The 22,729-nt window shown below is 32.3% G+C and overlaps 1 protein-coding gene across 6 annotated transcripts in view; it reads right to left on the bottom strand.

Moving 5' to 3' along the window:
* The window catches only part of LOC142328271 (E3 ubiquitin-protein ligase RNF19A-like), a 284,978-nt gene that overhangs the window by 108,537 nt on the left and 153,712 nt on the right, over positions 1–22,729 (bottom strand). For all 6 annotated transcript variants that reach the window (XM_075371971.1, XM_075371980.1, XM_075371992.1 and 3 more), the window contains one exon: positions 10,311–10,508. In XM_075371971.1, the coding sequence (XP_075228086.1) occupies positions 10,311–10,488 (178 nt within the window). In that variant the 5' untranslated portion in view covers positions 10,489–10,508. The remainder of the gene's footprint in view (positions 1–10,310; positions 10,509–22,729) is intronic.

Below are 22,729 nucleotides of genomic sequence, written 5' to 3' on the forward strand. Positions count from 1 at the left end.
AACAACAGGCGTAAATACGGGGCGCTTGCTCCCCCTGGCTCATTTAGTAAAATGAAAAATTATAACTTGAACTGGCGGTTCAAGTTCTGGATGGTCTCTGGTAACACTCGTAGATTATAGAATGGAATTAGCGGGAAAGTTCTAGAACCTTCTGTTCACTATTTAAGCGCTGCAATCAGTACGAGTGAGTTGAGGAATTTGAGCTACTAAAGACCACAATCCCGTAACAGTAATATAACATGGATATTAGACGCTTTTTTACAACGAAAACTATGTAGCTATATATTACTTTCATTTGAGTCGATGAATAGCAAAACTATCTAATTAAAGTAACCTAAAATGATCAGGAAATGCGAACTGTGTTTTTACTTCCTTGTACGAAGTAAAGGAAGTTGTGATCGCGAAAGATTGAGGTTTCCAAATTTCAACAGAAATAGTTATTTTGACCATCCCTGAATCCATTTTGACTAATTTCGGCGTGACGTCTGCACGTTCGTATGTATCTCGCAAAACTGAAAAAGACTAGCCGTAGGATGTTGAAATTTTGGATTTAGGACTGTTGTAACATCTAGTTGTGCACCTCCCCTTTTGATTGCAATCGACTGAACCAAAAGTGTCCAAAACAGCCCAAAATCCAAATAAATTTCGATTTTGGACTTTTTCTTAACTGCAGTAATAACCCCTCTTTTAAAGCTTTTCAAAAATATATCGTAAGTGGTACTTGTTTTCATCGGTTCCAGAGTTATAGCCAAATAAAATCTTAATTAATGAAATATTTGGATCTTAGGGGGAAGGCACATCGGTTCGAATCAGAGATCTCCTTTTTTTAACTTAAATATATTGATTTATTAATAATTATTAAACACTCATTGTAAAAAAGTTTTACGATGAATAACAATCCAATAAAAAAAAATAAAAATAAAAAAAATCTGGTTTTTAATGAAATAAAATTTTATATACTTTTCATTTAAATAAAATGGGCAATGTAATTTATTAGGTGTATAAGGAAGTCATGTAGTGTCCACATCATATTTTGTTTGTTTGTAATAATAGTGATTTTGATATTGAAATTTTAAGAAAAATCATACAATAATAAATAATAAAGAGTATAACGCACACCAATAACTTCAACTGCTTCTCAGGAAGAAGAGTACTACTACTACAACAACTGGGTTTTAAATGGGAAAAAACTAAAAACAATAGGAAAATTGTTATTGAACATCATGACATTAGGCAGGATTAAACGAATAAAGTACGTAAAAGTGATAAAAAAATTCAGAACCGAAAACAGGCCGATTGTTTACCTTGATGAAACTTATATTTTTTCAAGTCAAATCTCAACAAAATCATGAAGGAATGCTTCAGGGGGAGGGCTTCTTAATTCCAATTTCTAAAAGTAGTAGATTGATTACACAAGCCTGCAGTGGTTGTTTTTTTTTAGTTCTTGATAATGGATCGTTATGTATTTTTTTAACGATGAATCCGGAAATAACCTTCATTTTTTCCATTACGTCACGATTTTTCGCAAATTTCAACATTTGTAAAAAGTTGAAAAATTGTGAAAATGCAATACAATAAAATATATGCATAAAACGTATTTTTTTAATAATAAATTAATATAACATATTCACTTTTTTTGGCTTATATTATGCATTCGTATATCTTAACAGCTGAGTGGTCTGAAGAGATAGGAGGGGGGGTGTATGTCATTGACCCATTAATTTCTAATGAAAATTGCCACAAAGGTCTAATTTGTATTATAGTGCATTTTTAATTTAATTTATTTTTATTTATTTAATTAATTTTTATGAGGTACGTCATGCCTTTGGAAACCACTCCCCCCCTCTTCATCCACCCTTAATGACGAAATGTAAATATTTACAATTTTGTTCTATATGTCGAAGGGTTTTTGGAATGCTTATACTCTGCTTCGCGCTTTTCCTTTTAAGTTTTCTATAGGATTCAATTCCAGCAACAATCACAGTGTAACATCCAGCAACAATCTGCCATAATCGCAGTAGCATTTTCCTTGATATCTCCTTTTCATTTCTTTCATGTCTTTATGAAATCTCTCACCTACCTCTTCGCTAAAGGCACCCAAATTTTTAGGAAAATAATCCAAATGTAATTTTAGGGAACGAACCTTCAAGCTCATAGAACAGCCTACATTTTTGTACTTCTATAGCATGTTCTCAACGATTGTTTCTCAACATTACTATCTTTAAGAGGTTTTCTAATGTCAGCACCAGTAGACACACTCTGTTACTTTGGTGATTGATAAGACTGAAAATTTATCAGAAATGAATCAGAATTTGTCACAAATGCATTTAAGATATTTACCTTCTTTTGGTAAGGCTTTGACAAATTGTTTCATCAACCCTAACTTGATATGCAAAGATGGAAGGAGTACTCTCGGATCTATGAGAGCTTTTCGGAGCACATTTTTGGTTCCAGGTTTTAATGAAGCTCTTTTTGGCCGATCTTTACTTATCCAATGATTTTCTTTGTTCCTACTATCCCATTCACACAAAAAACAAGGAAACTTTGTGTATCCTCCTTGCTGTCCAAGGAGCATCGATATTATTTTGAGATTGCCGCACGTAATCCACTTCTGATTGTTGTATTTAATTTTATCGAGAACGAACTACAAATTATAGTAACCCTCTTTTAAATGAGACAGAATCAGACAACTTTGAGGTTTCTTTTACGACGAATCTATGAACAGTCTCCAATCGGTACTTTCGTATGGAATGTTAAATCGAGTCAAAAGTCCACATACATCAGTACAGAAGACTAATTCTCCTTCTTCCGAAAAACATGGAAGAAAATCCTTTTCTCTGTACTGAACCAGGAAAATGAGGTGCCAGCTGCTAGCAGGTTTTTCTGTTTAACCCTCGAACCAAGCAATTCTGAATTTTCTTTGATCAGATGCAAGTCTCGAAGCAAATCGTTTAGTTCAGACTGTGAATAAAGCTCTAGTGCACAGCTATCTCCGGCCTCGTACTCCTCCATGTTGCCTTCATTTAAATCACTTGTGGAACCGTCTATTTCAGGTAAACTTTCCGGTAAATTGGCACTGGTACGTCTGGACCAGTGCCAATTGGATCGGGCGTAAAACGGATGGCATATTTGAATAAACGATTCTTTTTTTATCAAATTGAAACCGTGAACACCAATCGAACAAAACAATGATTGGTGTGATTTCGTGGCTTTCGCCGCACCATTGAAACTCCAAATCTGAACGCTTCTTGTTCACCATTTGACCACCTTTTTACGTCTAAGTGCTTTGTTCATGACCTTTGTACATGAGTCTATAAGTCCTTTGTACATGTGTTAAAGCATTTGAAGCAAACGTAGTAGGGTACCCAAATTTTGTCTTGATCTCCTATTTTCACTCCGAAATACGTGAGGTACACTTGTCAAACGAAACGTGCTATATTTCTTTTTTGCCTTTCCACCATTAACTCACCACAAATGTAACGAAAAGAATCTGCAGAAATTTTGCAGCCTGTTGAAGCCATTTTGAAAACGAAAAGTTTGCTTTATGGACTGAAAATATATTCTCCATTGATAGAAACGCGTTTGATCACGGAAGACGGGAAAAACTAGATTTACGCACGTTAATGGTTGAAAAAGTACTGATAGTAGTTGCACGGTACATGAGTGGCACGGATAGCTGCCAACAAACATGTTACTCTTGTTAAACCTTGTCACAACCTGTCGGCCAAGTTCTCCCATAGTCTCGTCATCTTTAACCAAACACCTCCTCGTCCGCCTTCGTCTTAAAACTACTTAACTGTTTAGCTATAAGAATGCATAGCATAAGCCAAAAAAGTGAATATATTATATTAATTTATTAAAAAAAAAATTTTTATGTCTATTTTATAGTATCTCATTTTCGCAATTTTTCAAATTTTTACAAATTTTTATATTTGCGATTTGCGAAAATTTCTGACATTATGGAAAAAATGAAGGTTATTTTCGGTTTCGGCGCGAAAAAATGCATAGGAATCAGTTATCGAAAGTTAAAATACATTCCCCAACCCAAATTTTGCAGGCTACATGCTAAGGGTGAATTATTAACATGGAAAGCTAGTGCAACAAATGGTGACTACCACCACTCTACGAGTACAAATAATTACTTAAAATGAGTTGAAGAGAAATTAATGAAAAATCTTCCCGATAATACCGTAATAATTTTAGACAACGCATCTTACTTCAGAACACTGCAAGAAAATTGCGCACATCCAATACAAGAAACAAGGAATGCAGGACTGGTTACATATAATTATTACATTCCATTCTCATCTACTATGTTGGTCAACTACACGAGATAAAGGAACAAAGAAAAATACGAACTGTTTATAGTTGAAAAGCTTGCCAAGAAAAACGGATATTAAGTGTTACGACTACGATGTCGAACAGATTGCCAAAGATAAATTTTCTAAAATTGACGTATCGCATTTGAAACCCTTATTGCGAAAAAGTACAAAAAAAAAATGATAATGAAAACATTAGACAGCAGCACATAATTGACAGAACTACAAAATCTTTTCAAATTTCTTTGGAAGATTATGGTGGAAGTGAAAGTGACGACACGGAAAATTCAGAATTTACCGATTTGGATACTGACATTTCAATCGCTTTAGTTTCTAACGTGTTGTTTTTATTTTTATTTTTGTAAAATTTGTGTATTACTCAAATTTGTGTATAACATGCAGTAGCTTAGCGTTATACAACTTCAGTAAATAACACTTCATTTATGTCATCACTGGATCAGCAACAATATTAACGAAAAAAAAATTTTTTTATAAGGTATTGTACATTATCAATTAAAAATGAATAAGTATATTATTTAATATTAATTAAATAATAATAAATTTATTATTAATACTAATTCTTGACATAATTAATATATTTACATGAATGAAATAATAATGATAATAAAAATTAGTAGTGCTAATTTTGCGTAGTGTATATATAGATGGTTCCGTAAATGGATAATAGAATGGCAGCTGGAGCAGGTTCAATTGACACGGTGCTAGCTTCAAGATTAATGCCCTTTACTATAACATTACTTCACCGCATGTTTATTCATTTAATAATTTTGTCACGATTACAAAAGAATGAATTAACGCAAAAATAATGAACAATAATAACCCGACCCTCTTTACATAGTTATACATTCGTACCATCAGCAAGTCTCATAAATATAAATAGAATATATGCTTGACTTTTTGATAACTAAACAAATTTGAAAACACTGAATCGTCTACATAAATAAACACTACATAGCAATGTACCACAAACGTTATATCATAGACGAGTTGAAGTGGTAATAACCACAAAGGTTTCAGGGAGGTCTTATTTTACTTAACAATCGCTTTTCTGTTAACTTATTCAATTTTTACGACTGAAATCTATTTATAAAACTGAAAGAAACCCTTCAGACATCTTTTCAACTTAATCTGATTTAAGCCTCAGTAATGAAAAAAAAGAAGATAAATAAGCCCTTTTAATTGCCTAATACCCAATATTATTTTTGTTATCTTCGGGCTTTTTGACATTTTTGAATTAAAACGTTTCCAGTTTTCATCTATTCTTTTCAAGCAATAACTCCTTCCCTAAGAAATGAAAAATATTTAAAAAAACAACTGGGCATTAATTTTCAGTCGATTAAGAAAATGTTATGTCGATAATAAAATGTAAATAAAAAACTTGTTATAATGAAAAAATAACCGGTAGGAGTCGGGGTGACTACTACCATCGTAGCGATTAAGAAAATTAAAATTTTCCAACATTCAAAACGTTCTTTTTGAAAATTTCTTTCAAGAACCAACAAAATTCTCTCCGATGTCAAATTCCAACTTCCTACACCCTCCGATTCGCCCTTACTTATGATGTCTCCTTAATTGAACAAGTGTCCATTCAATCTATAATTAAGAAATGAAATTTAGTCATCTACACAAAGATTGTATTTAATTCAAATCTAACGACATCACTCGTTTTTATGATCTATCATAATTTAAAATTTTCGCGGTTAAATTTGATTAGTTTAATGATTTAAACGAAACTAAACATAATGTGAAAGTATCACTTACCGAAGCATTCGTAAGAAAAAACCCTTGACGTTTAAAAAACCTTTAATTTATTTGGTACTTAGGGGAATTAAAATTGAAGATTTGATGTACAGCTGCGAAAAAATGCAGTTTTTATAACCCCTGTTATTAGTTTTTCATTAAAACTGACGTCCAAAAAACAGTTAAAATATATTATTTTGTCTCTTCTAAATCAATAAAAAATTAAATAACTGAAGTTAGATGAAAATCTTTATCGATGTATCAAATACTGATAGTTTAAACAGTAAAATTAAATTTTTTTTAAGAATCTTTTTTTACAGAACGGTAACAAATCAAACTTAAACTATACATAGTATAACTACGTGCTACGTTAAAAAAATAATTTTAAAACTATACAGTAATTTAATCAAACATATGGTCAGTAATATCCAGTATTTTTGATCTGAAATATATTAACAAATTTCTAAATGTTCTTTTAGGATGAATTAGATATTGGATACACATAATAATGAAAAAATATTGTAACTAAATTATTTGTGGCCAACTATTTATTGTTTTTACAACAAAAATTATTTGTTAACAAACTTAATTGTTGCAGGTGTAGAGAATACATGCTAATAAATTTAATACCATGTAAACAAATAAACACATACCGAACGATAACATTCAATAATAAATAATGAGTCTGTATAATTACAAGAAATTTAACTTAAAAGAGGCACCATTGTTAAAATACATACGTTGGTGTGAGATGGGTAAAATATTGAGGAAGATGTTGGTACGACAGCAGCTAGAGTGGAGAGGACTGATTATTCACAAGGTTTAGAAATATTGCTCTTCTGGCTATATCAGAAAATTTGGCAAACACGTTATGAAATTCACGAGGTATCAAAAAGCAGGAAAAAAGCTTTGTAGACAGAATTTCGCCACCATCGATAAAAAAAAAAAAAAATGGTGGTAAGAAAATACCCTTTTTCAGTATTATTTACGGTGAACAGATTTCGTAGAGTAACTTGTTTGAGACTTAAACCCCTTGTTCACTTCTACCTCTTCTGCGTCCAATATTATTAAATATTACGGTGGGACGGCACGTCCCACTTAAATTTTAGAAGAGCATAATGTATAGATTATTTTGTTGTTTTAGACAACTTATTTTGAATATAAAAACCAATCCGTCATCAAAAAGGCACTTTTGGTCGGATATTTTGGAAAAAATTCCTTAAAACACGACCCCATAAAATCTCAAATCTGTCCTACCTATCGCCGCACATACGAGAAGTCGACTGCAAACGAAAAAGGTTAAGATAAAAAGAAATCTACTGAACCTTTAGGCTAAACTGCCAACCTAAAGGTTATGGAAGTGGTCGTGCAATCACCAGACGTGTTTTTTAAGCAAGAGTCGTTTTCAATTTGTCGCCATTAGATGCGGTGGAAATTGATGGCGCTCGCGTAGCATGTTTATTTATATCAACGATCATCTGTTTGCAACAATAGGTTAACGTTACTCGCGTTAGTTGCTGTTTATAACCCGGCTGAAATATGAACTACAATAAATAATCCCGCGAGTTATGAAGTGCGTTCATAATTCGTTATCTATTAGCGAAAAATAAAATTACTGCTGATATTCAAACAGAAATTGTCGATGTTTAGGGATCCAGTGGTATGTGCGAAGGTAAAGTTCGCCAATGGTGTCGTTTGTTTCGTCGAGGGAGAACGAATGTTCACGACGAAGAACGTGGTCGTTCGACTGTCATTACAGATGAATTGACTGAAAATGTGAATGAAAAAAATCCGTGAAAAGCAGAAGGCTTACTGTTTCTCAATTATCGATCGAATTTCCTTTTGTTTCGCGATCAGTAATTTACGACATTTTAACTGAAAAAACTGGGTTACAGAAAGTCGGGTTCCAGATGGGTACCAAAACTCTTCACAGAAACACACAAAGAAAAACGTCTTGCTGCAGCTCAAACATTTTTGAAACGCTACGAAAATGAAGATGATGATCTATGAAAACACGTTGTAACCGGTAATGAAATGTAGATATCTTATATTCAAATGCTGAGGACAAAACAGCAATCACTACGATGGCAGAATTCACCATCCCCGAACCCCAAACAGTTTAAGCGAGAAAGTTCAATGAAAAAGCTTATGGCTTCGGTTTTTTGGTACGCCGAAGGGATATTTCTGATTGAATTTCTTGAACTTGGAAGATCTGTTAACGCCAATACGTACTGTTAAACGCTTAAAAAACTTAGACGTTCAATTCAAAACAAAAGAAGGGGGAAATTAACTGATGGAATTTTGTTTCTCCAAGGTAACGCACGACCTCACACGGCAAACAAAACAACTGAACAACTGCGACGATTTCGTTGGGAAATCTTTGAACCCCAGCTTACAGTCCGGATCTTTCACAATGTGATTATTACCTTTTTCTCCATTTAAAACAACGGCTTGCATCGCAGAAGTTTGAAGATGAGGGAGGACTTGCAAAACGGAGAAATTAATCGGTTTAAATCACAGGCGGGAAAATTCTTCAGTAACGGAATAGTGAAGATGGTATGCCGATATCAAAAATGTATTGCAGTGAATGGCGAATGTGTAGAAAAGTAGCACATATATGTAAGTTTATTTTGTTATAATAAAGTTTTTTCTACTTTGTTTATTTCAATTTTTATATCAAATCGGCCCTTACTTAAAAAAATTCCCCGTAAATATCATTCTGAAAACTAGACAAAATGTCACTACCCACTAAGTAAAATTTTAACTTGTATGGCTATTTAATTTTTTGAGCGACTTGTGATTTATTTCAGGTCGTCTTCAGAGTTAGGGAAATATTGCTAAACCAATTTATAACTAAAATTTCTTTACTTAAATTTTTATCGCTTGAAAACACTAAATATTTGAATCTAAATAAATGAAATGGGTGACAGAAAGAAATTAAACATTGTAAGCTGAATTAATTAATAAAGCTATTGCAAGAGATTATCCCACTTATTAAGTGGGAATTAAATGACAAATTTTTAGCAAACCATTTTAATTGAACAATTTGGGATTTTTGTCTGCTATTAAACAATAACAAATACTCTCCTTAGTGTGGGAACGAACTAATGATCTACTTTTCAAATAAAATCAAAGTAATTCTATTGTTAACTATCACTGTTAAAGAAACTGAACCCCGAAAAAGATAGCCCCTTGCGCTTTACCTGAGGTTGTCTATCCTCACTTAATCATTGAATTTATGTTTCGACTCACTGGGGCACCCAAGCTTCAAACGGAATAGCGATGGTCATCCGTAAAAGTCACAATTAGCCTAAGAGTTACCCGGGAATAAACTAAACTTACTTGGTTACCGAGTTAACCAGTGATAAATCCAAGAACCAAACTTTAGTCGTACAAGTCTAAAGAAAACAAGTACGTTATGATTTACATTTAAATTCTCATTATCATTTTCACCAACAATATAAATAATTTCGCCAGTATCTTTTAGTCGTTACATTTTTTTGAAGTCAGTTAATACTCATCGTACATTTTTGAAGAAATAATCCTGTATTAAATTACTTGTTCTTTACTGCTGTAATATTTTTAACGCACACAAAGATAGTCGTTCATTTGTATTTTTTTTTTGCACAGATAATTCAGTTTATTCTATGTTCAAATTGTTTGGCTTACACTGTAATATACATGAAAATATCACCCACACTTTACTTCACGTATCGTACAGGGAATTGTTTTTAAACAGTTACTCTTACTTGAAATTTTCCTGTCGTGTATGTAAATAATTTTAAAAATTAGCAAAACCGTTACAGTTACTACAAGTATTCCTTGTATTTTTAAATTAAATCGTAAGATTTTGTAAAATATTGTTAAACTATTACTATACCGTAAATTTTATAGCTTGAGAACACTAAATATTTGAATCTAAATAAACGCATCAGATGATAAAAAGAGATTAAACATTGTAAGCTGAATTAATTAGAGATATTACAAACCTTCCTGATATTATATTAAATTCAAAAATAAATTTTTGAGGCAGATACCAGAAATAAACCTTCTGGCGATCGACTGCTACACTAAGCCGATGGAGAAAGACTAATGAAAGCGATGAAATAGCATCCGACCGTGTGCACTCTTCACATTGTGCAATACTCTATTTTAAGATGGAGACACATTATTTATTGTAATACTAACAATACATAGATAAAAACCGCCACCATCATAACGTTTACAAACCTCCTTGACGGAGATTCCTAGACGGTCCAGAAGCAGCTCGTATCCTACGAGCTAACAAAGGACTCGAATAGAGAAGCCTTCTGAGAGAAAATCGTGCAAGGCCTCTCTTACGTTGTGTTGAAGTTGAACACGTCGAATGGCTATCTGTCATTCCTGCCTCATGGCCAGATTTGTGCATCCTGCACTACCCACTCTACTCTGAAACACATGAAAAAAAAGGTATAATTAATTAAAAGGTATAAATTAATACCTAAAATCTATTTCAGAAAAAATTATAGACCGTAAATCGATACAAGCAGATTCAGTAATCGATTAAAGTCGTTTACTACTGTTTTTAGTAGAAAGGGCAAATCTAATCTTGATGAGAACAAATCTAATTATTTACGTTTGATGCCAGTATACCTAAGAAGGTGTACGTTCAGTTTTGGAAAAAAGTGTCAATTTTTACATCTACAAATAATTAAAAAGTATGCAACATATAATATTCACTGAAACTTGTTTTAAAGGAAAAATAAATAACTATTTTATCTTCTTTGATAACGCTTGTCCATTCTAAATGTTGGCAATTATTTTCATCCGATAATCATTTTAACCACTGTTCGAAACGGTTTTGTAGAAATTTTAGAAAACAAATTCGTACACTTTTTGTACCAAAAAAATACTTTTCTAACCACTGCTATTCTTAAATAGTTTTTCCAAATAAACATGGTCCCAAACAGTTAAAATCTGCATTTATTTTTCACAATGTAACTGTTACATAAAGGGCTAATTACTTTCAGTGATCAACACCTCCTTTGCTTACTCTACTAACTGAGGGATTTCAGTTTGAGATGTGACTGTCAAACCGTGATGTCTCAACACCAGACATTACAGGCGTATATTAATACACTGGAATTTAAGAAAAGAAAGAAAAGCTTACTTGTTGCTTCTATCAGAGTCCACGCCTAAATAAAAAATAAACATATTACAAATGAGGAAGTCTATTATTACTTTTCTTTCCAAAAATACTAATAACTTCAAATGAATGTACTTTCCATAACATTAACCGCCTCTGTGCAACAGATCTACACATCGAGGCCTACCTACGGTTAAAATTTTAATGCGATAGGTTCCTCTCGAATCTGTCACCCGATGATTATAGTATAATTAAATTAGCTTACCAACTTCACAAAGGAACAGCTGCCCACAGCTGTTGATCTCTCAAAGGCTGAGAAAATATGATATGACTCATTCTAGTCTGTCAATTTAACATTTTTCCTATATCAAAGAATTAAGTACACACAGAAAAAATAAATGAAAACTAGAATAGGTTTTATTTCAATAGCTTTACAGTAAGCGCTATTGTTGAAATTAGTATGGGAGAATTAAGAGGCATTTTTTGAGATTCTTTCAGAACTGTAAATGTTAATTACGAAAACAAGTTGAAAAAAAGCAAAATAATTTTTTCACCCTCAAGTAGTGTTTATCACAAACAAAATAAGTTAAGCGTAAAAGGTTTTACTAGTTTGAAAAATACATAAAACAATAGTTTTCGATTATAATGTAATAGATAAATAGCGACGAACGTGTATAATACCTTCACTGAAACTTATTTTCTCTTATAAGCCGACAAGGTGAGAAATCAATAGAATTTGCGGTACAATCGATAGCGACGGTACAAGGTTCTTCATACACGAGCAAATTTACAAGACCGTTGTAGGAAACAAATTTTGATTTTTATGAAAAAGAATCGCTACGAAAAATGAAATATTTTAAACGGTTAAATAAAACCTTGAGAAGAAAACGGCCTAGAATATTTGTAATGAAATCGAAAACAAATAATAATAATAATTGACAGCGACGTGACATAGCCTTCTAAAAAATAAACAGTTATTAAATAAAAAAGCAAAAAATAAATAGAAGATAAAATTTTACCACGAATACAAATAAACACAGAACTAGTAAACGTGAAAAAAGAACTCGCAAGGAAAAAGAGAAACATTGCTTTTTACATTATATAACTTTATTGATAATAAAACAAGTTACGTATTTAACAAAACAAAAACGTTTCCCTACGGAATATTATATTCATATTAAAACTAACGAAACACGACTAAAATAGATGAGGAAATATAACCAGCACGCTAATAGACGTTACGGATCAAAACTAGGAAGAAAATGTAAATTAAAATTGTAATTATTACTGATTTAAATGCATAAAGGCACTGAAAATTTTAACGTTTAAATTAAATTATATCGACGAGTCTTAACAAAAGTAGACGCAGATATGTTTAAGCGCGTATCGGATTGTATTTACGACTGCCAGAAATAAAGGATCGGTATACAGAATACTATTAATAAATCTGATGGCTAATTAAGACTTTTAGTATTTCTTTTCTTTACAAATTCAACAACTTAACGGTTCTACGATCGTAGTACTACAAGAATGTACTGTATTGTAATGTCACAGGAGTAAATCTTTTATAGCTTACAAATCACAAAATTTCACAGTATTCTTCTACTCGAAGCCGGGTAAGTTTTAACATTAGGAGGTGTTGCATTTTATTTAGGTGCATAAATATTTGAATTTGTTTTACATGTTATTTATATGTTGCAAACGACGGTAAAATATTAATAAAAAGGCCGGAATCACGAAAAAAATACATATACACGATCTGTTTCTAGAGCCGCTACGGGTGAACCGCCGATCCACTTCTGATGCGGAAGTCACCGATGGTGCTTGTAAAAATAAACATCTTAGATTTTAGTTAGGAAAAAATTAATTTTCATAAGGCACTAACAGGAACGTCGATAGTGAAGTAGTCTAGTACTAATCACTACTGTCGCCGGTTATTTTAGCAAATTAAGTCACCATAATCGTTCACGTTTTTAAAAACTATCTCAGAATCGAAAAAGTCTTCCTCGATGACAAAATCATAATATTTTATTTACGATAATTTTGAAACATAATTTTCATAAACGTTTTTGAAAAGAAAAAATATATAAATAGCTGGTTTTTCAACGTATATGTAACATCGAATAACAAACTTGAATACATCCGACAACGGATCTTCTCAACAACCGCAGTTGTTCCGAATTTGAAATCCTTACACTCCACTTGTTTCACACGATTGCGCTCAAAAAATTATATTAAAAACAAATAAATAAATGAACGGGAAAAACTCACTTCTTTATCGATATCCCAAGTTATATTTTTAGTAAAACATTTATAAAAAATACAACCGCTAAGTATCCAGAGCACGACCAAAACCGTAACTTAATTACGAGTGTCCAACAGGCAAAAGATAATTAAAAAATATAGAATTAGAATTTAGCGGGTCTCCGTAAACGATAAGTATATACACATATCAGCAATTAACCGAATGTACATTTTTTTCTTCAAGGTGTTACAGTGAAAATCGAAACCAGGACTCATAAATTCTTTGCCTTCATTCATCACGCTCCACCGATTCTCTTCTTCGATCTATAAAATAAAGAAGCTTCAATGCATTCTTAAAACTCTATCTTCCTTTCTCAGTATCTAAGAACAAGTACAACGTTATTTTTTATCTCATCGTTGTCACTTTGACATGAAAAAACCCCAACGTCACGGTCCCCTACCTAAAATCCATGTTTTAATCTTCTGTTAGCGGTACACAGCCAATCCGCCTGCATAAAGGCAGCTTTTACATTTAATGGAATTAGCCTTTAGTAATTACAGCCAGCAGTTAAAATGTGTTCGTAATCGATGTATTAAAGATCTTATTTGTCGCAGATAGCAAAGGTGCACCTCTATTGTTTTTAATTAAAGTACAACACTTCTTTAATAGGTAGATTACCGCTTGTCAGAAACTTTCAGTTGTTCGCATTCTCTTCTTTGTTAATTTTTAACGTTTTGAATTACCCGGGCGACTGTAGGAAGATTAAAAAGCTATACATTTTCTATTATTTCTAATTACCGTACACCATTCAAACAGCAGCTTATCCTCAAAACTCTTCCTTAGTTATTTTCCGCGTAAGAAGCGTTTCAGTGTAACCGGTGGTGTCTTCAAAAACGACAATATCTTAACAAATAGAGAATTATATTAGTTAAAAATATTCTTTTATTTAAAAATAAATAACCATTTAATTTAAATAAATGTAATGTACGAAGCGTGAGCACACAGTACACGAAAAACTAATTAATTCATGTCGTTTATAAAGAAGTGAACGAATACGAATGAAATTAAATTTTCAATCAGATCGGCTTTGTTTATTTATACCTTTTATCGTGCGAGCGAATACCTCTTGACACTGAACCCGGTAGTAATAGGATTACGTAGTTATTACTCCGAGCTGAAGGTTTATATGTATGTAATAGTAACATTTCATCTCAATTCTCAAGTACAGAGAATAATTTGATAAAATAAAAACAATTCAGTTTTTACAAAACATGCTATTACAATACAGCGTCAATAATTTGAATCAGATGATACAAAATTAGTTACGTAATACGAAAACTCAGACATCAAACCTATTAATTGGTATATTGTAAATAATTGCAAAACAAAATCAATAATATATAAGTAAGTAATGTTATAAATAAATTAAAATGTTTAAATAAAATAGTTAATATCTTTATATCTTTGTTCATATTTGTTTACACCGTTAGAATTATTAGCAGAAAAAATAACAAAAATTCCAAGCGCTATATAAATTATTATAAAATGTAGGTACTGAATTCTTAACGTGATTCGATTCCCTTACTTACGCACAATGAAAAAGAATCCTTTTATTAATAAGATTATTTCTGAATCTCTTTTTCTCTACACGATTTGTTACAACAATCTTAAGAATCTACTCGTAATGCCGGTACTATAGATTACAGAATGTTTCATTTCAAATCGTGAAAAGAACACTTTCCATGGCACACAACTGCCATAGTAACTGTACGGCCAAACCTAATGTTTCAACTTTTGTCGGGGTAAAATACTGTCATTCATACACATAGCAACCGTGAACTAAAATATTTTTTATGATGATAATTTCTTCCTCCCTTATTTCTACAGCTTTATAGGTACTTACCACCGATTCTCGAGATATATTTTAGAGTAACTTATATGCCATAATTTCATTAGTTTTTAATAGTTTAAAGTTTTTATTAGTTTTTTAAATTAGTTTCCGAGAAATTTTTTTGTTTTTATTTCGAACTTCCTTATTAATTCTAAAAGTAATTTTTTTCAAAGTTTTTGCCGACAGATAATTCAATCAAGTTTAAAATATAATTTTTTTCGGGAAAATTGCTTTAAATTAAAATTTCAGTCATTTTTTAGCAAGATATCAGATTGAGAAGAGTTAATTAACGTGTAAATTCGGTTAAGTCGGCTACAAGAGTACAAATTTTTAGGTGAATTTTGTCCAGAGAAAAATCGACTGCAGCGAAGCAAAATTAAATTACTTTCATTTAAGCCTTATCTGAAAATATTTGATAAAAATGTTGTAAAAATGATAAAAACTAATGTTCCGTCATTCATAACGAACGGATCCTTAAAAGTGACCTTCAAATAAAAGGCTATACCGCTTTCCGTTTCATCTTCACTACTACAAACGAAAAGACGCCGCGCATTAGGGTATTTTCTTTTTAATTGATTTAACTCGTTCACTAATCCTTGCATAACAAATGTTAAAGCGCCGTAAAATACTACAGCGATGATCAGATTCAATAATGCTTCTAATGACACCGATATGTTACACAATGTCTAATTAATGATTGCTATCCCTCTATTCGGCTCAGAAATGATTCAATCGTTAACTTATATTAACGATATTAACAATAAATTAATAATGGTATTAACTAATACCATTTTACGTGCATAAACGGGAAAGATGTTTGCGTCGCATAAATAATGAAAAATCTTTTTTACTGAATTTTAATTTTATGGAGTACAAATGTAATACTTTTCATATACCTAGGTTCGCTTGTAATATGAACCTTTTTAAAGGCTATAAATCACTACGTTTCAATATTATTAATAAATGAAAATTTAACGATTGAAGAAACAAACACCTTACGATATGATCTTTCCTGAATGAAGCTGTGGTACATCTCGCCGTGGATAATAGTCAACAGACGATGTGTTAATTTCGTCTTACAGGTATATATTTATCCGGCCGATGCTTCAGCGGATGACGATCCGCCAGTGTACGCTTCTAAAGAGGAAATGAACCGGCTTTATACCATTAATGGGGACCAAGGTAAAGTACCCGTAACTGTTCGGAAAAAGTCCTATTCCTCTTTTTGACGGGCTCAATACAAAACGAATGAAACGAAGTCGGCCGTGAATAAAGCAGTGAAACGCGGGACTTTGCCGAATTGCAGCAGCTGCTTGAAGAAGTCCCTCTAGCGCTGAGACCCAAAGTATACTTCCAGCACCTCCCTACTTCTCTTGTTCCGTTTCCGTTTCGCTTAAATCATCTTTCCCTTGAGAAAGCAACCTTCGTAGCGGGACTTTCAAATTTGTCTACGTTCGTAGATTTATATGGATACCGTTCAAGGAAAGTTGATATTCCTTAGGAGAGTGACAACGATTATATTATTAGTTATTATTATTATAAATATTTACATAACTGGCCTACGATGAGATTCAAAGAAAACGCAGTAGATTGCAAAGAAGAGCGTACGAACGAAAAGAGATATATCAGCTATATTGCATTGATGTAATAAACTAATAAACTGGACATACGATGGCAGTTCCATTCTCCTCTATAAAAAGCCGTTTAAACAACTTAACATAAAATTAATTTAAAAATTCTTATAGTTTTTAGTTTAACAATATTGACGGTTTTTAAACACAGGTAATCTCAGATGCAAAGTTAAAATATTTAAACATCTAAAAAACGAACCTTCAAATGGCCGATTGTATACAAGAAGGCGATATGAAATGAATTCATCAGTCACAAAGTTATGTGGGAACGGATAATTCTCATTCGGCCTACCGTTTCCGTTTTTCGTCACAGGTAAAAAAAATTGAAGCTGAAATATAAAAATTTACATATTCCACCGCGCTACTACTAATTTTGTTCTCGACGTCAATCTTTCTAATAACCAAAAGATTTATAAAAAAAAAAAAATCATAAGAAATCGAAGAACGACGACGCTGATTTTTATGATAAAGGACCTGTATACTTAACGCAACCACAAACCGGTTACCATAATGTGCAAATTAGAGATCACGTTTCGCATTAAACTACATTTTACATAAAAAAGTAGAATGGAATCGATTTTAATTAAAATAAATAAAAATCATCGCAATTGTCATTTTATTTTACATTTACATAAAGTTTACATTTTCCGTACTATGATAATAGAAAAAATTGAAAGAAAAAATCAAATCCCTACATTTAAATTAAAAAAATCCCAATTTATGAGACTAAAATGAATGCGCAACAGTAGAAACATTTTAATAAGACTGAAAAAAATTATATTCATATATGTATATTTAAAACATATGAAATAATTTTAACTGAAATAAATTGCGTTTCTGAAATTCCGTTTAACTGAAATAAATAAATTAACCAGCTTAATAAAATGTAAAATTACAAGCACACAGCATTAAAAAAAAATCAATTTCTTTTCAAACTTAACCGAAAAATAAAAGTTCAAAAAACAACTTTCCCAAAACAAACTTACTTTTACTTAATAAAACACCTAACACGCTAGGTAAAAATAACATCATATAATTTATTAAATCAACAATTCGTTCATACTTACACTTAAACCGCTAAAAAAAAAAAAAAAAAATTTTCAAATATATAATTTTCGGTTCTATAAATTAACATATAATTGCATAAGGAAAATCAAACATTTGTTGCGCAATAAACATGTGTGATGTTTATTGCAATAAATGGTGATTAATCGTAACAAGTAATAACGCAACAATTGTCATTTTTACGAGTACTTCGACTAATATCAGAACAATAAATTTAAATATCTAAACAATAATTTATATTAAATTAGACATTTTATAAGAATGGAATTATTAAAATCTAATCGGTTAATTTACGGATTAAAAAACAGTTTTAAAATACAGAGTGGGCCAAATAAAACCGGCCACAAGAAATAGAAATGTGAAAATTAAAATAACAATTTAAAGCAAAAAGTAATATTAAATTACTTGCATTTACTGATTCTCGGTTACAGTGCTTTTAAAAAAAGAAATGTTTACAATGTTGCAATGTAATTTTAAAGTCTCTGTTCAAAATGCTCAGCCGCTATACAAAGTTAAGCGCGGCGAATCAAGTTCAGAAAAACTTTCTGCAAATTTCCAACTGCAATCCTGGTAATCTTTTGTCGTATGTTGTGTTTCAATTTTTCTAACGTCCTTCGGTTATTCTTGTAGACTATCCCTTTCAGATAAGCCCAGAGGTAAAAATCGCACGGCGATAAGTCTGGAGATCGGGGTGACCACAAGTCCTTACTAATTGTTCTATCATTCGTTAAATCTCACTGGATTCGAGTAAAATTACAAGCCGATTATTATTTTTTCTATTAGAGAATAATATCGTTCATTCGATCCTGTGGTGAACAAAGCGAACGTGTCACCTGTAGGGCAGAAATCGTCTACACCCCTGTATTTTGGTGGGCTTGGTGACTTGCATCAGTATATTCGGCGAAGAAGGAAGCGAGAAACCGCTTCACTCCTCATTTTTCTTCCTAGCATGCATGCATGCCAAAGATTCTTGTTACTCTTGTACCGATTACAAGTGTGGCAAGCCGCTCCGTCTTGTTGGAAATTTTCATAAGAATGTTCTTCTGTAGTCTAGTTATGCGTAAATTCTTCGTAGTCGTAAAAAGACGTCGGTATTAACAGTCTCCTCAAAGAAATTCATCCGATGATCCGACTTCCAGAAACCGCACACCAAACACCAATTTTTAAATCGTGGAGTGGTTTCTGATGAGTTTTATTTGGGTGTTCAGCGTATTCTGAAAATTAACGCAGCCTGATAAATGGAATCACGCTTCATCTGTTGAAATGAAAAGGATCACGGAATCCTTCGCTAATATTCTGCAAGAGCCACTGGCATTAATTTACTCGTTTACCCTTATGTTGTTTTAGTTCATGCATAACACTCACACAGTAGGGTTTTCATTTGTTTTCATTTGAAGTATACGCCGACGCGATGTTCGAGAAACTCCTGTTTGTTGGACTAATTGTCGTGTAGACTTGTGAGGACTCCTTCCAATTCGCTACATCAGCGACAGCTTCAGGAATTCGAATAGCTGGTTGTTTTACTCGCTTTTCATCGGCTACAGAGTCGGTTGTTCGCCACTTTTTCACTATATCTTGAATTGTTGATTTTGCAGGAACATTAATTCTAGGATACGTCCCTTGAAATCATTCACGAACCAAATTTATTGAATTTGTGTCAACATACGAGGTGTGGTTATTAAATATCGAGACTAATGCTGAAAGATATTTTATCTTTTTACACACATCTATCCGTCTCTTTAACGGCTGAACGAGTCCAAAACACTGGAATGCAAAGGGCACACCGATTGTTATTTTTTCTATTAGAGAATAATATCGTTCATTCGTTCCTATGGTGAACAAAGCGAACGTGTCATCTGTAGGGCAGAAATCGTCTACACCCCTGTATTTTGGTGGGCTTGGTGACTTGCATCTGTATATTCGGTGAAGAAGGAAGCGAGAATCCGCTTCACTCCTCATTTTTCTTCCTAGCATGCATGCATGCCAAAGATTCTTGTTACTCTTGGAACTGGCCATTTTTGGGAGTTACCTGTGATTCACGTCAAATCATGCACAACCATTACGATCCCTGCACTTAACAGAAAAGTACTGTTAACCTGCAGATTATTTTCCATCGTTTAAAATATTTTAATACCTTATATTGCACTTAATAAGTTTAAAAAAAAAAACATTTAAACAAAATCAGGTAAATTGTTAATTAAAAATGATAATAAAAGAATAAATAAAATCGCAAATAACAAACAACTGACTACTACGACGCCGTATGTCGTTTTATTGAATTAAAAAGTTAAACCTATCCATCATTGTATACGGGATATGGAAACCGATTAAATTCCAGCACTTCACTTTACCGCTTATAAATTTTTTCTAAGCCGTACCGAATATACGACTAGGATTACACGATTTTTAGGAAAAGAGGACCGTCAAAATTTGCTAATACGGAAGATAAATTCTCCATTTAGAGAAACTTCTGAAAATCGATCAGAACTAAATGTTACTGATAATTCTTCTTTCAGTAAATTACTTATAAAGGTTCATCTTTCGACTTTGCAAGGATAAGAAAAATATCAGAGTAAGAAGTAAACACGAGCTTAGTATATACAATATTATCATCGAATGAGTTCCAGGACAAGAAATTAGGATTAACGATTTAGAAACGCGAATTCATACGTAATATAAACCGTGAACTTAAGCGTTAAAGTTGAAATTTATTTGATCCAATCCCGCATAACAAAAAGGGACCTAATAAAACATAATGTGCTATAAGACACCAATAAGAGAAAGGCATCTCTTTTCCTACTAACACGTATAATCAAACGAGATATCATAGGCTTCATAACCTACAAACCGGTGTATACTTTAGAAAGTAGACTGCATTACATATTATCTATCATATTACATACTTCACATACCCGAGAGATTTATTTTATTACCACAATAACGTAATAACAAAAAATGCACAACGATTATCGTTGATTACGCAACAAAAAATCGACTAGTTTCATACGCAGGAATATAAAACGATTATGAATAACGAAATGTAATCGTAAATTACTTCTATACAAATACTAGGAGATAAAAAAAATATATTTTTAGAAACGCTTACTGAAAAAAATAAAGTGTTATTAAACGCTTAAACACCTTCACACAACTTCCAAACAGAAATTCAAATAAACAATACAAGAAAACGAATAAAAGAAATATCTTATTGCAATTACACTTTTATAAAACAAATAGTTAATAAAATATTTTGAATCTGTCCCTCATATTCAGTTCAACATAAATAATCGGTTCAACTCGCAATAAATTGTAACCGACACTCGTATTCCGTCCGACAGACCAGATCGAATATTTAAATAAATTCCTGATTTCATCGCTAATTTTCTTCTTTTTTTTTCTTTATATTTCTCTTTTCCATCAAGCGCAGGGATGTGCGACATTTCTATAACCATTCCGTTCTTTTGCTAGCGTCCTTAATTCAGGTTCTTTTCTTTTCACTCACGCTATCTTTCCGATAAACTGTTCCTTTCTACCCTAGTCCATCTCTTTTTTTCATCCTTCCTTATGAATTTACTTCAAATATCTGTCGCGACCTTCTGCGATCGTTTGTTACGTGCAATACAAATACCTTTTTTCAAACCTTCAATGAGAATTCCCGATTCTCTTCCGTTAATTACGAATTCTGTCCCGTCTCGTTTTCCCTGTAACTTTCCTTAAGTACTTTATTTCTGAAGGCCGCAACCCGTTCTCACATTTCTCCGGCAAGAAACAGATCTCCGATTCATACACTGGTAACGGAATATAAACAGTTTTATATAATCTTAATTTCACTTGTTAACGAACTACTACACTTTTCCCAATATCCCAATATTGTCTAATTTATAAACTAGTTTTCTTAAATGTTTAAATTTTGTAGCATGAAAAAATAGCTTTCCCACAGGACTCAGGCACTAATTCATTAACGGAAGGCTACCGGTAATATTCCGAAAAATGTTTCGTCGAAAATTATGCCAAAAGCTTTCACTCTAATTCTTGTTTCCAGAAGTATTAAAATCAAGAAAACTGTTTTCTAGAAACGACGGAAAACCTAATTTGAAATTTCAAAAGTCTCAAACAAATCTCAAACCAATCTGACCTTCCCAGTCTTGTCGTGACGCAACTGTTAACCTCCTCACACATAACTTTAACCACCTGGTTGTCCGCTTTATCCACATTTCTTCCTTCTAGCACCTGCTACACAACTTCCCTATCCACGCTATCATAAACCTCTACTATGATAATGCCAGAGTATCATCGGTCCAAAATGCAAACAAATAAATTCGATTGTAAAATCGGTAATCTAAAGTTATTGTTTCGTCATTCACACGGTACTTTAAAAATGTTTCTACTTACGGAATACACAAATAGACTGAAAATATGAAACCCTCTCTTGTACGGTTTCACTTTCTTAAGGAACGATTGTTTAACGGAAATTCACGTAAGAAAAGTTTCAATAAAATTTCGTAGTTAGGATCTTTAACGAACTTTTTATTTTGAGTCGAAGAGTAATACCTGGAATTCAGATACTCGAGCTTATATCCTAATATCGGATTAAATATGATTCAGCAGTATTATTAGATTACTTAATAAACGCAGGATTATCACGATTATTTAGTTTAACGATTATTCAGTCTTGATGGAACGATTCAAAGA

This window comes from Lycorma delicatula, chromosome 1, assembly GCF_047948215.1.
Source record: "Lycorma delicatula isolate Av1 chromosome 1, ASM4794821v1, whole genome shotgun sequence".
Classification (NCBI taxonomy): Eukaryota; Metazoa; Arthropoda; class Insecta; order Hemiptera; family Fulgoridae; genus Lycorma; species Lycorma delicatula.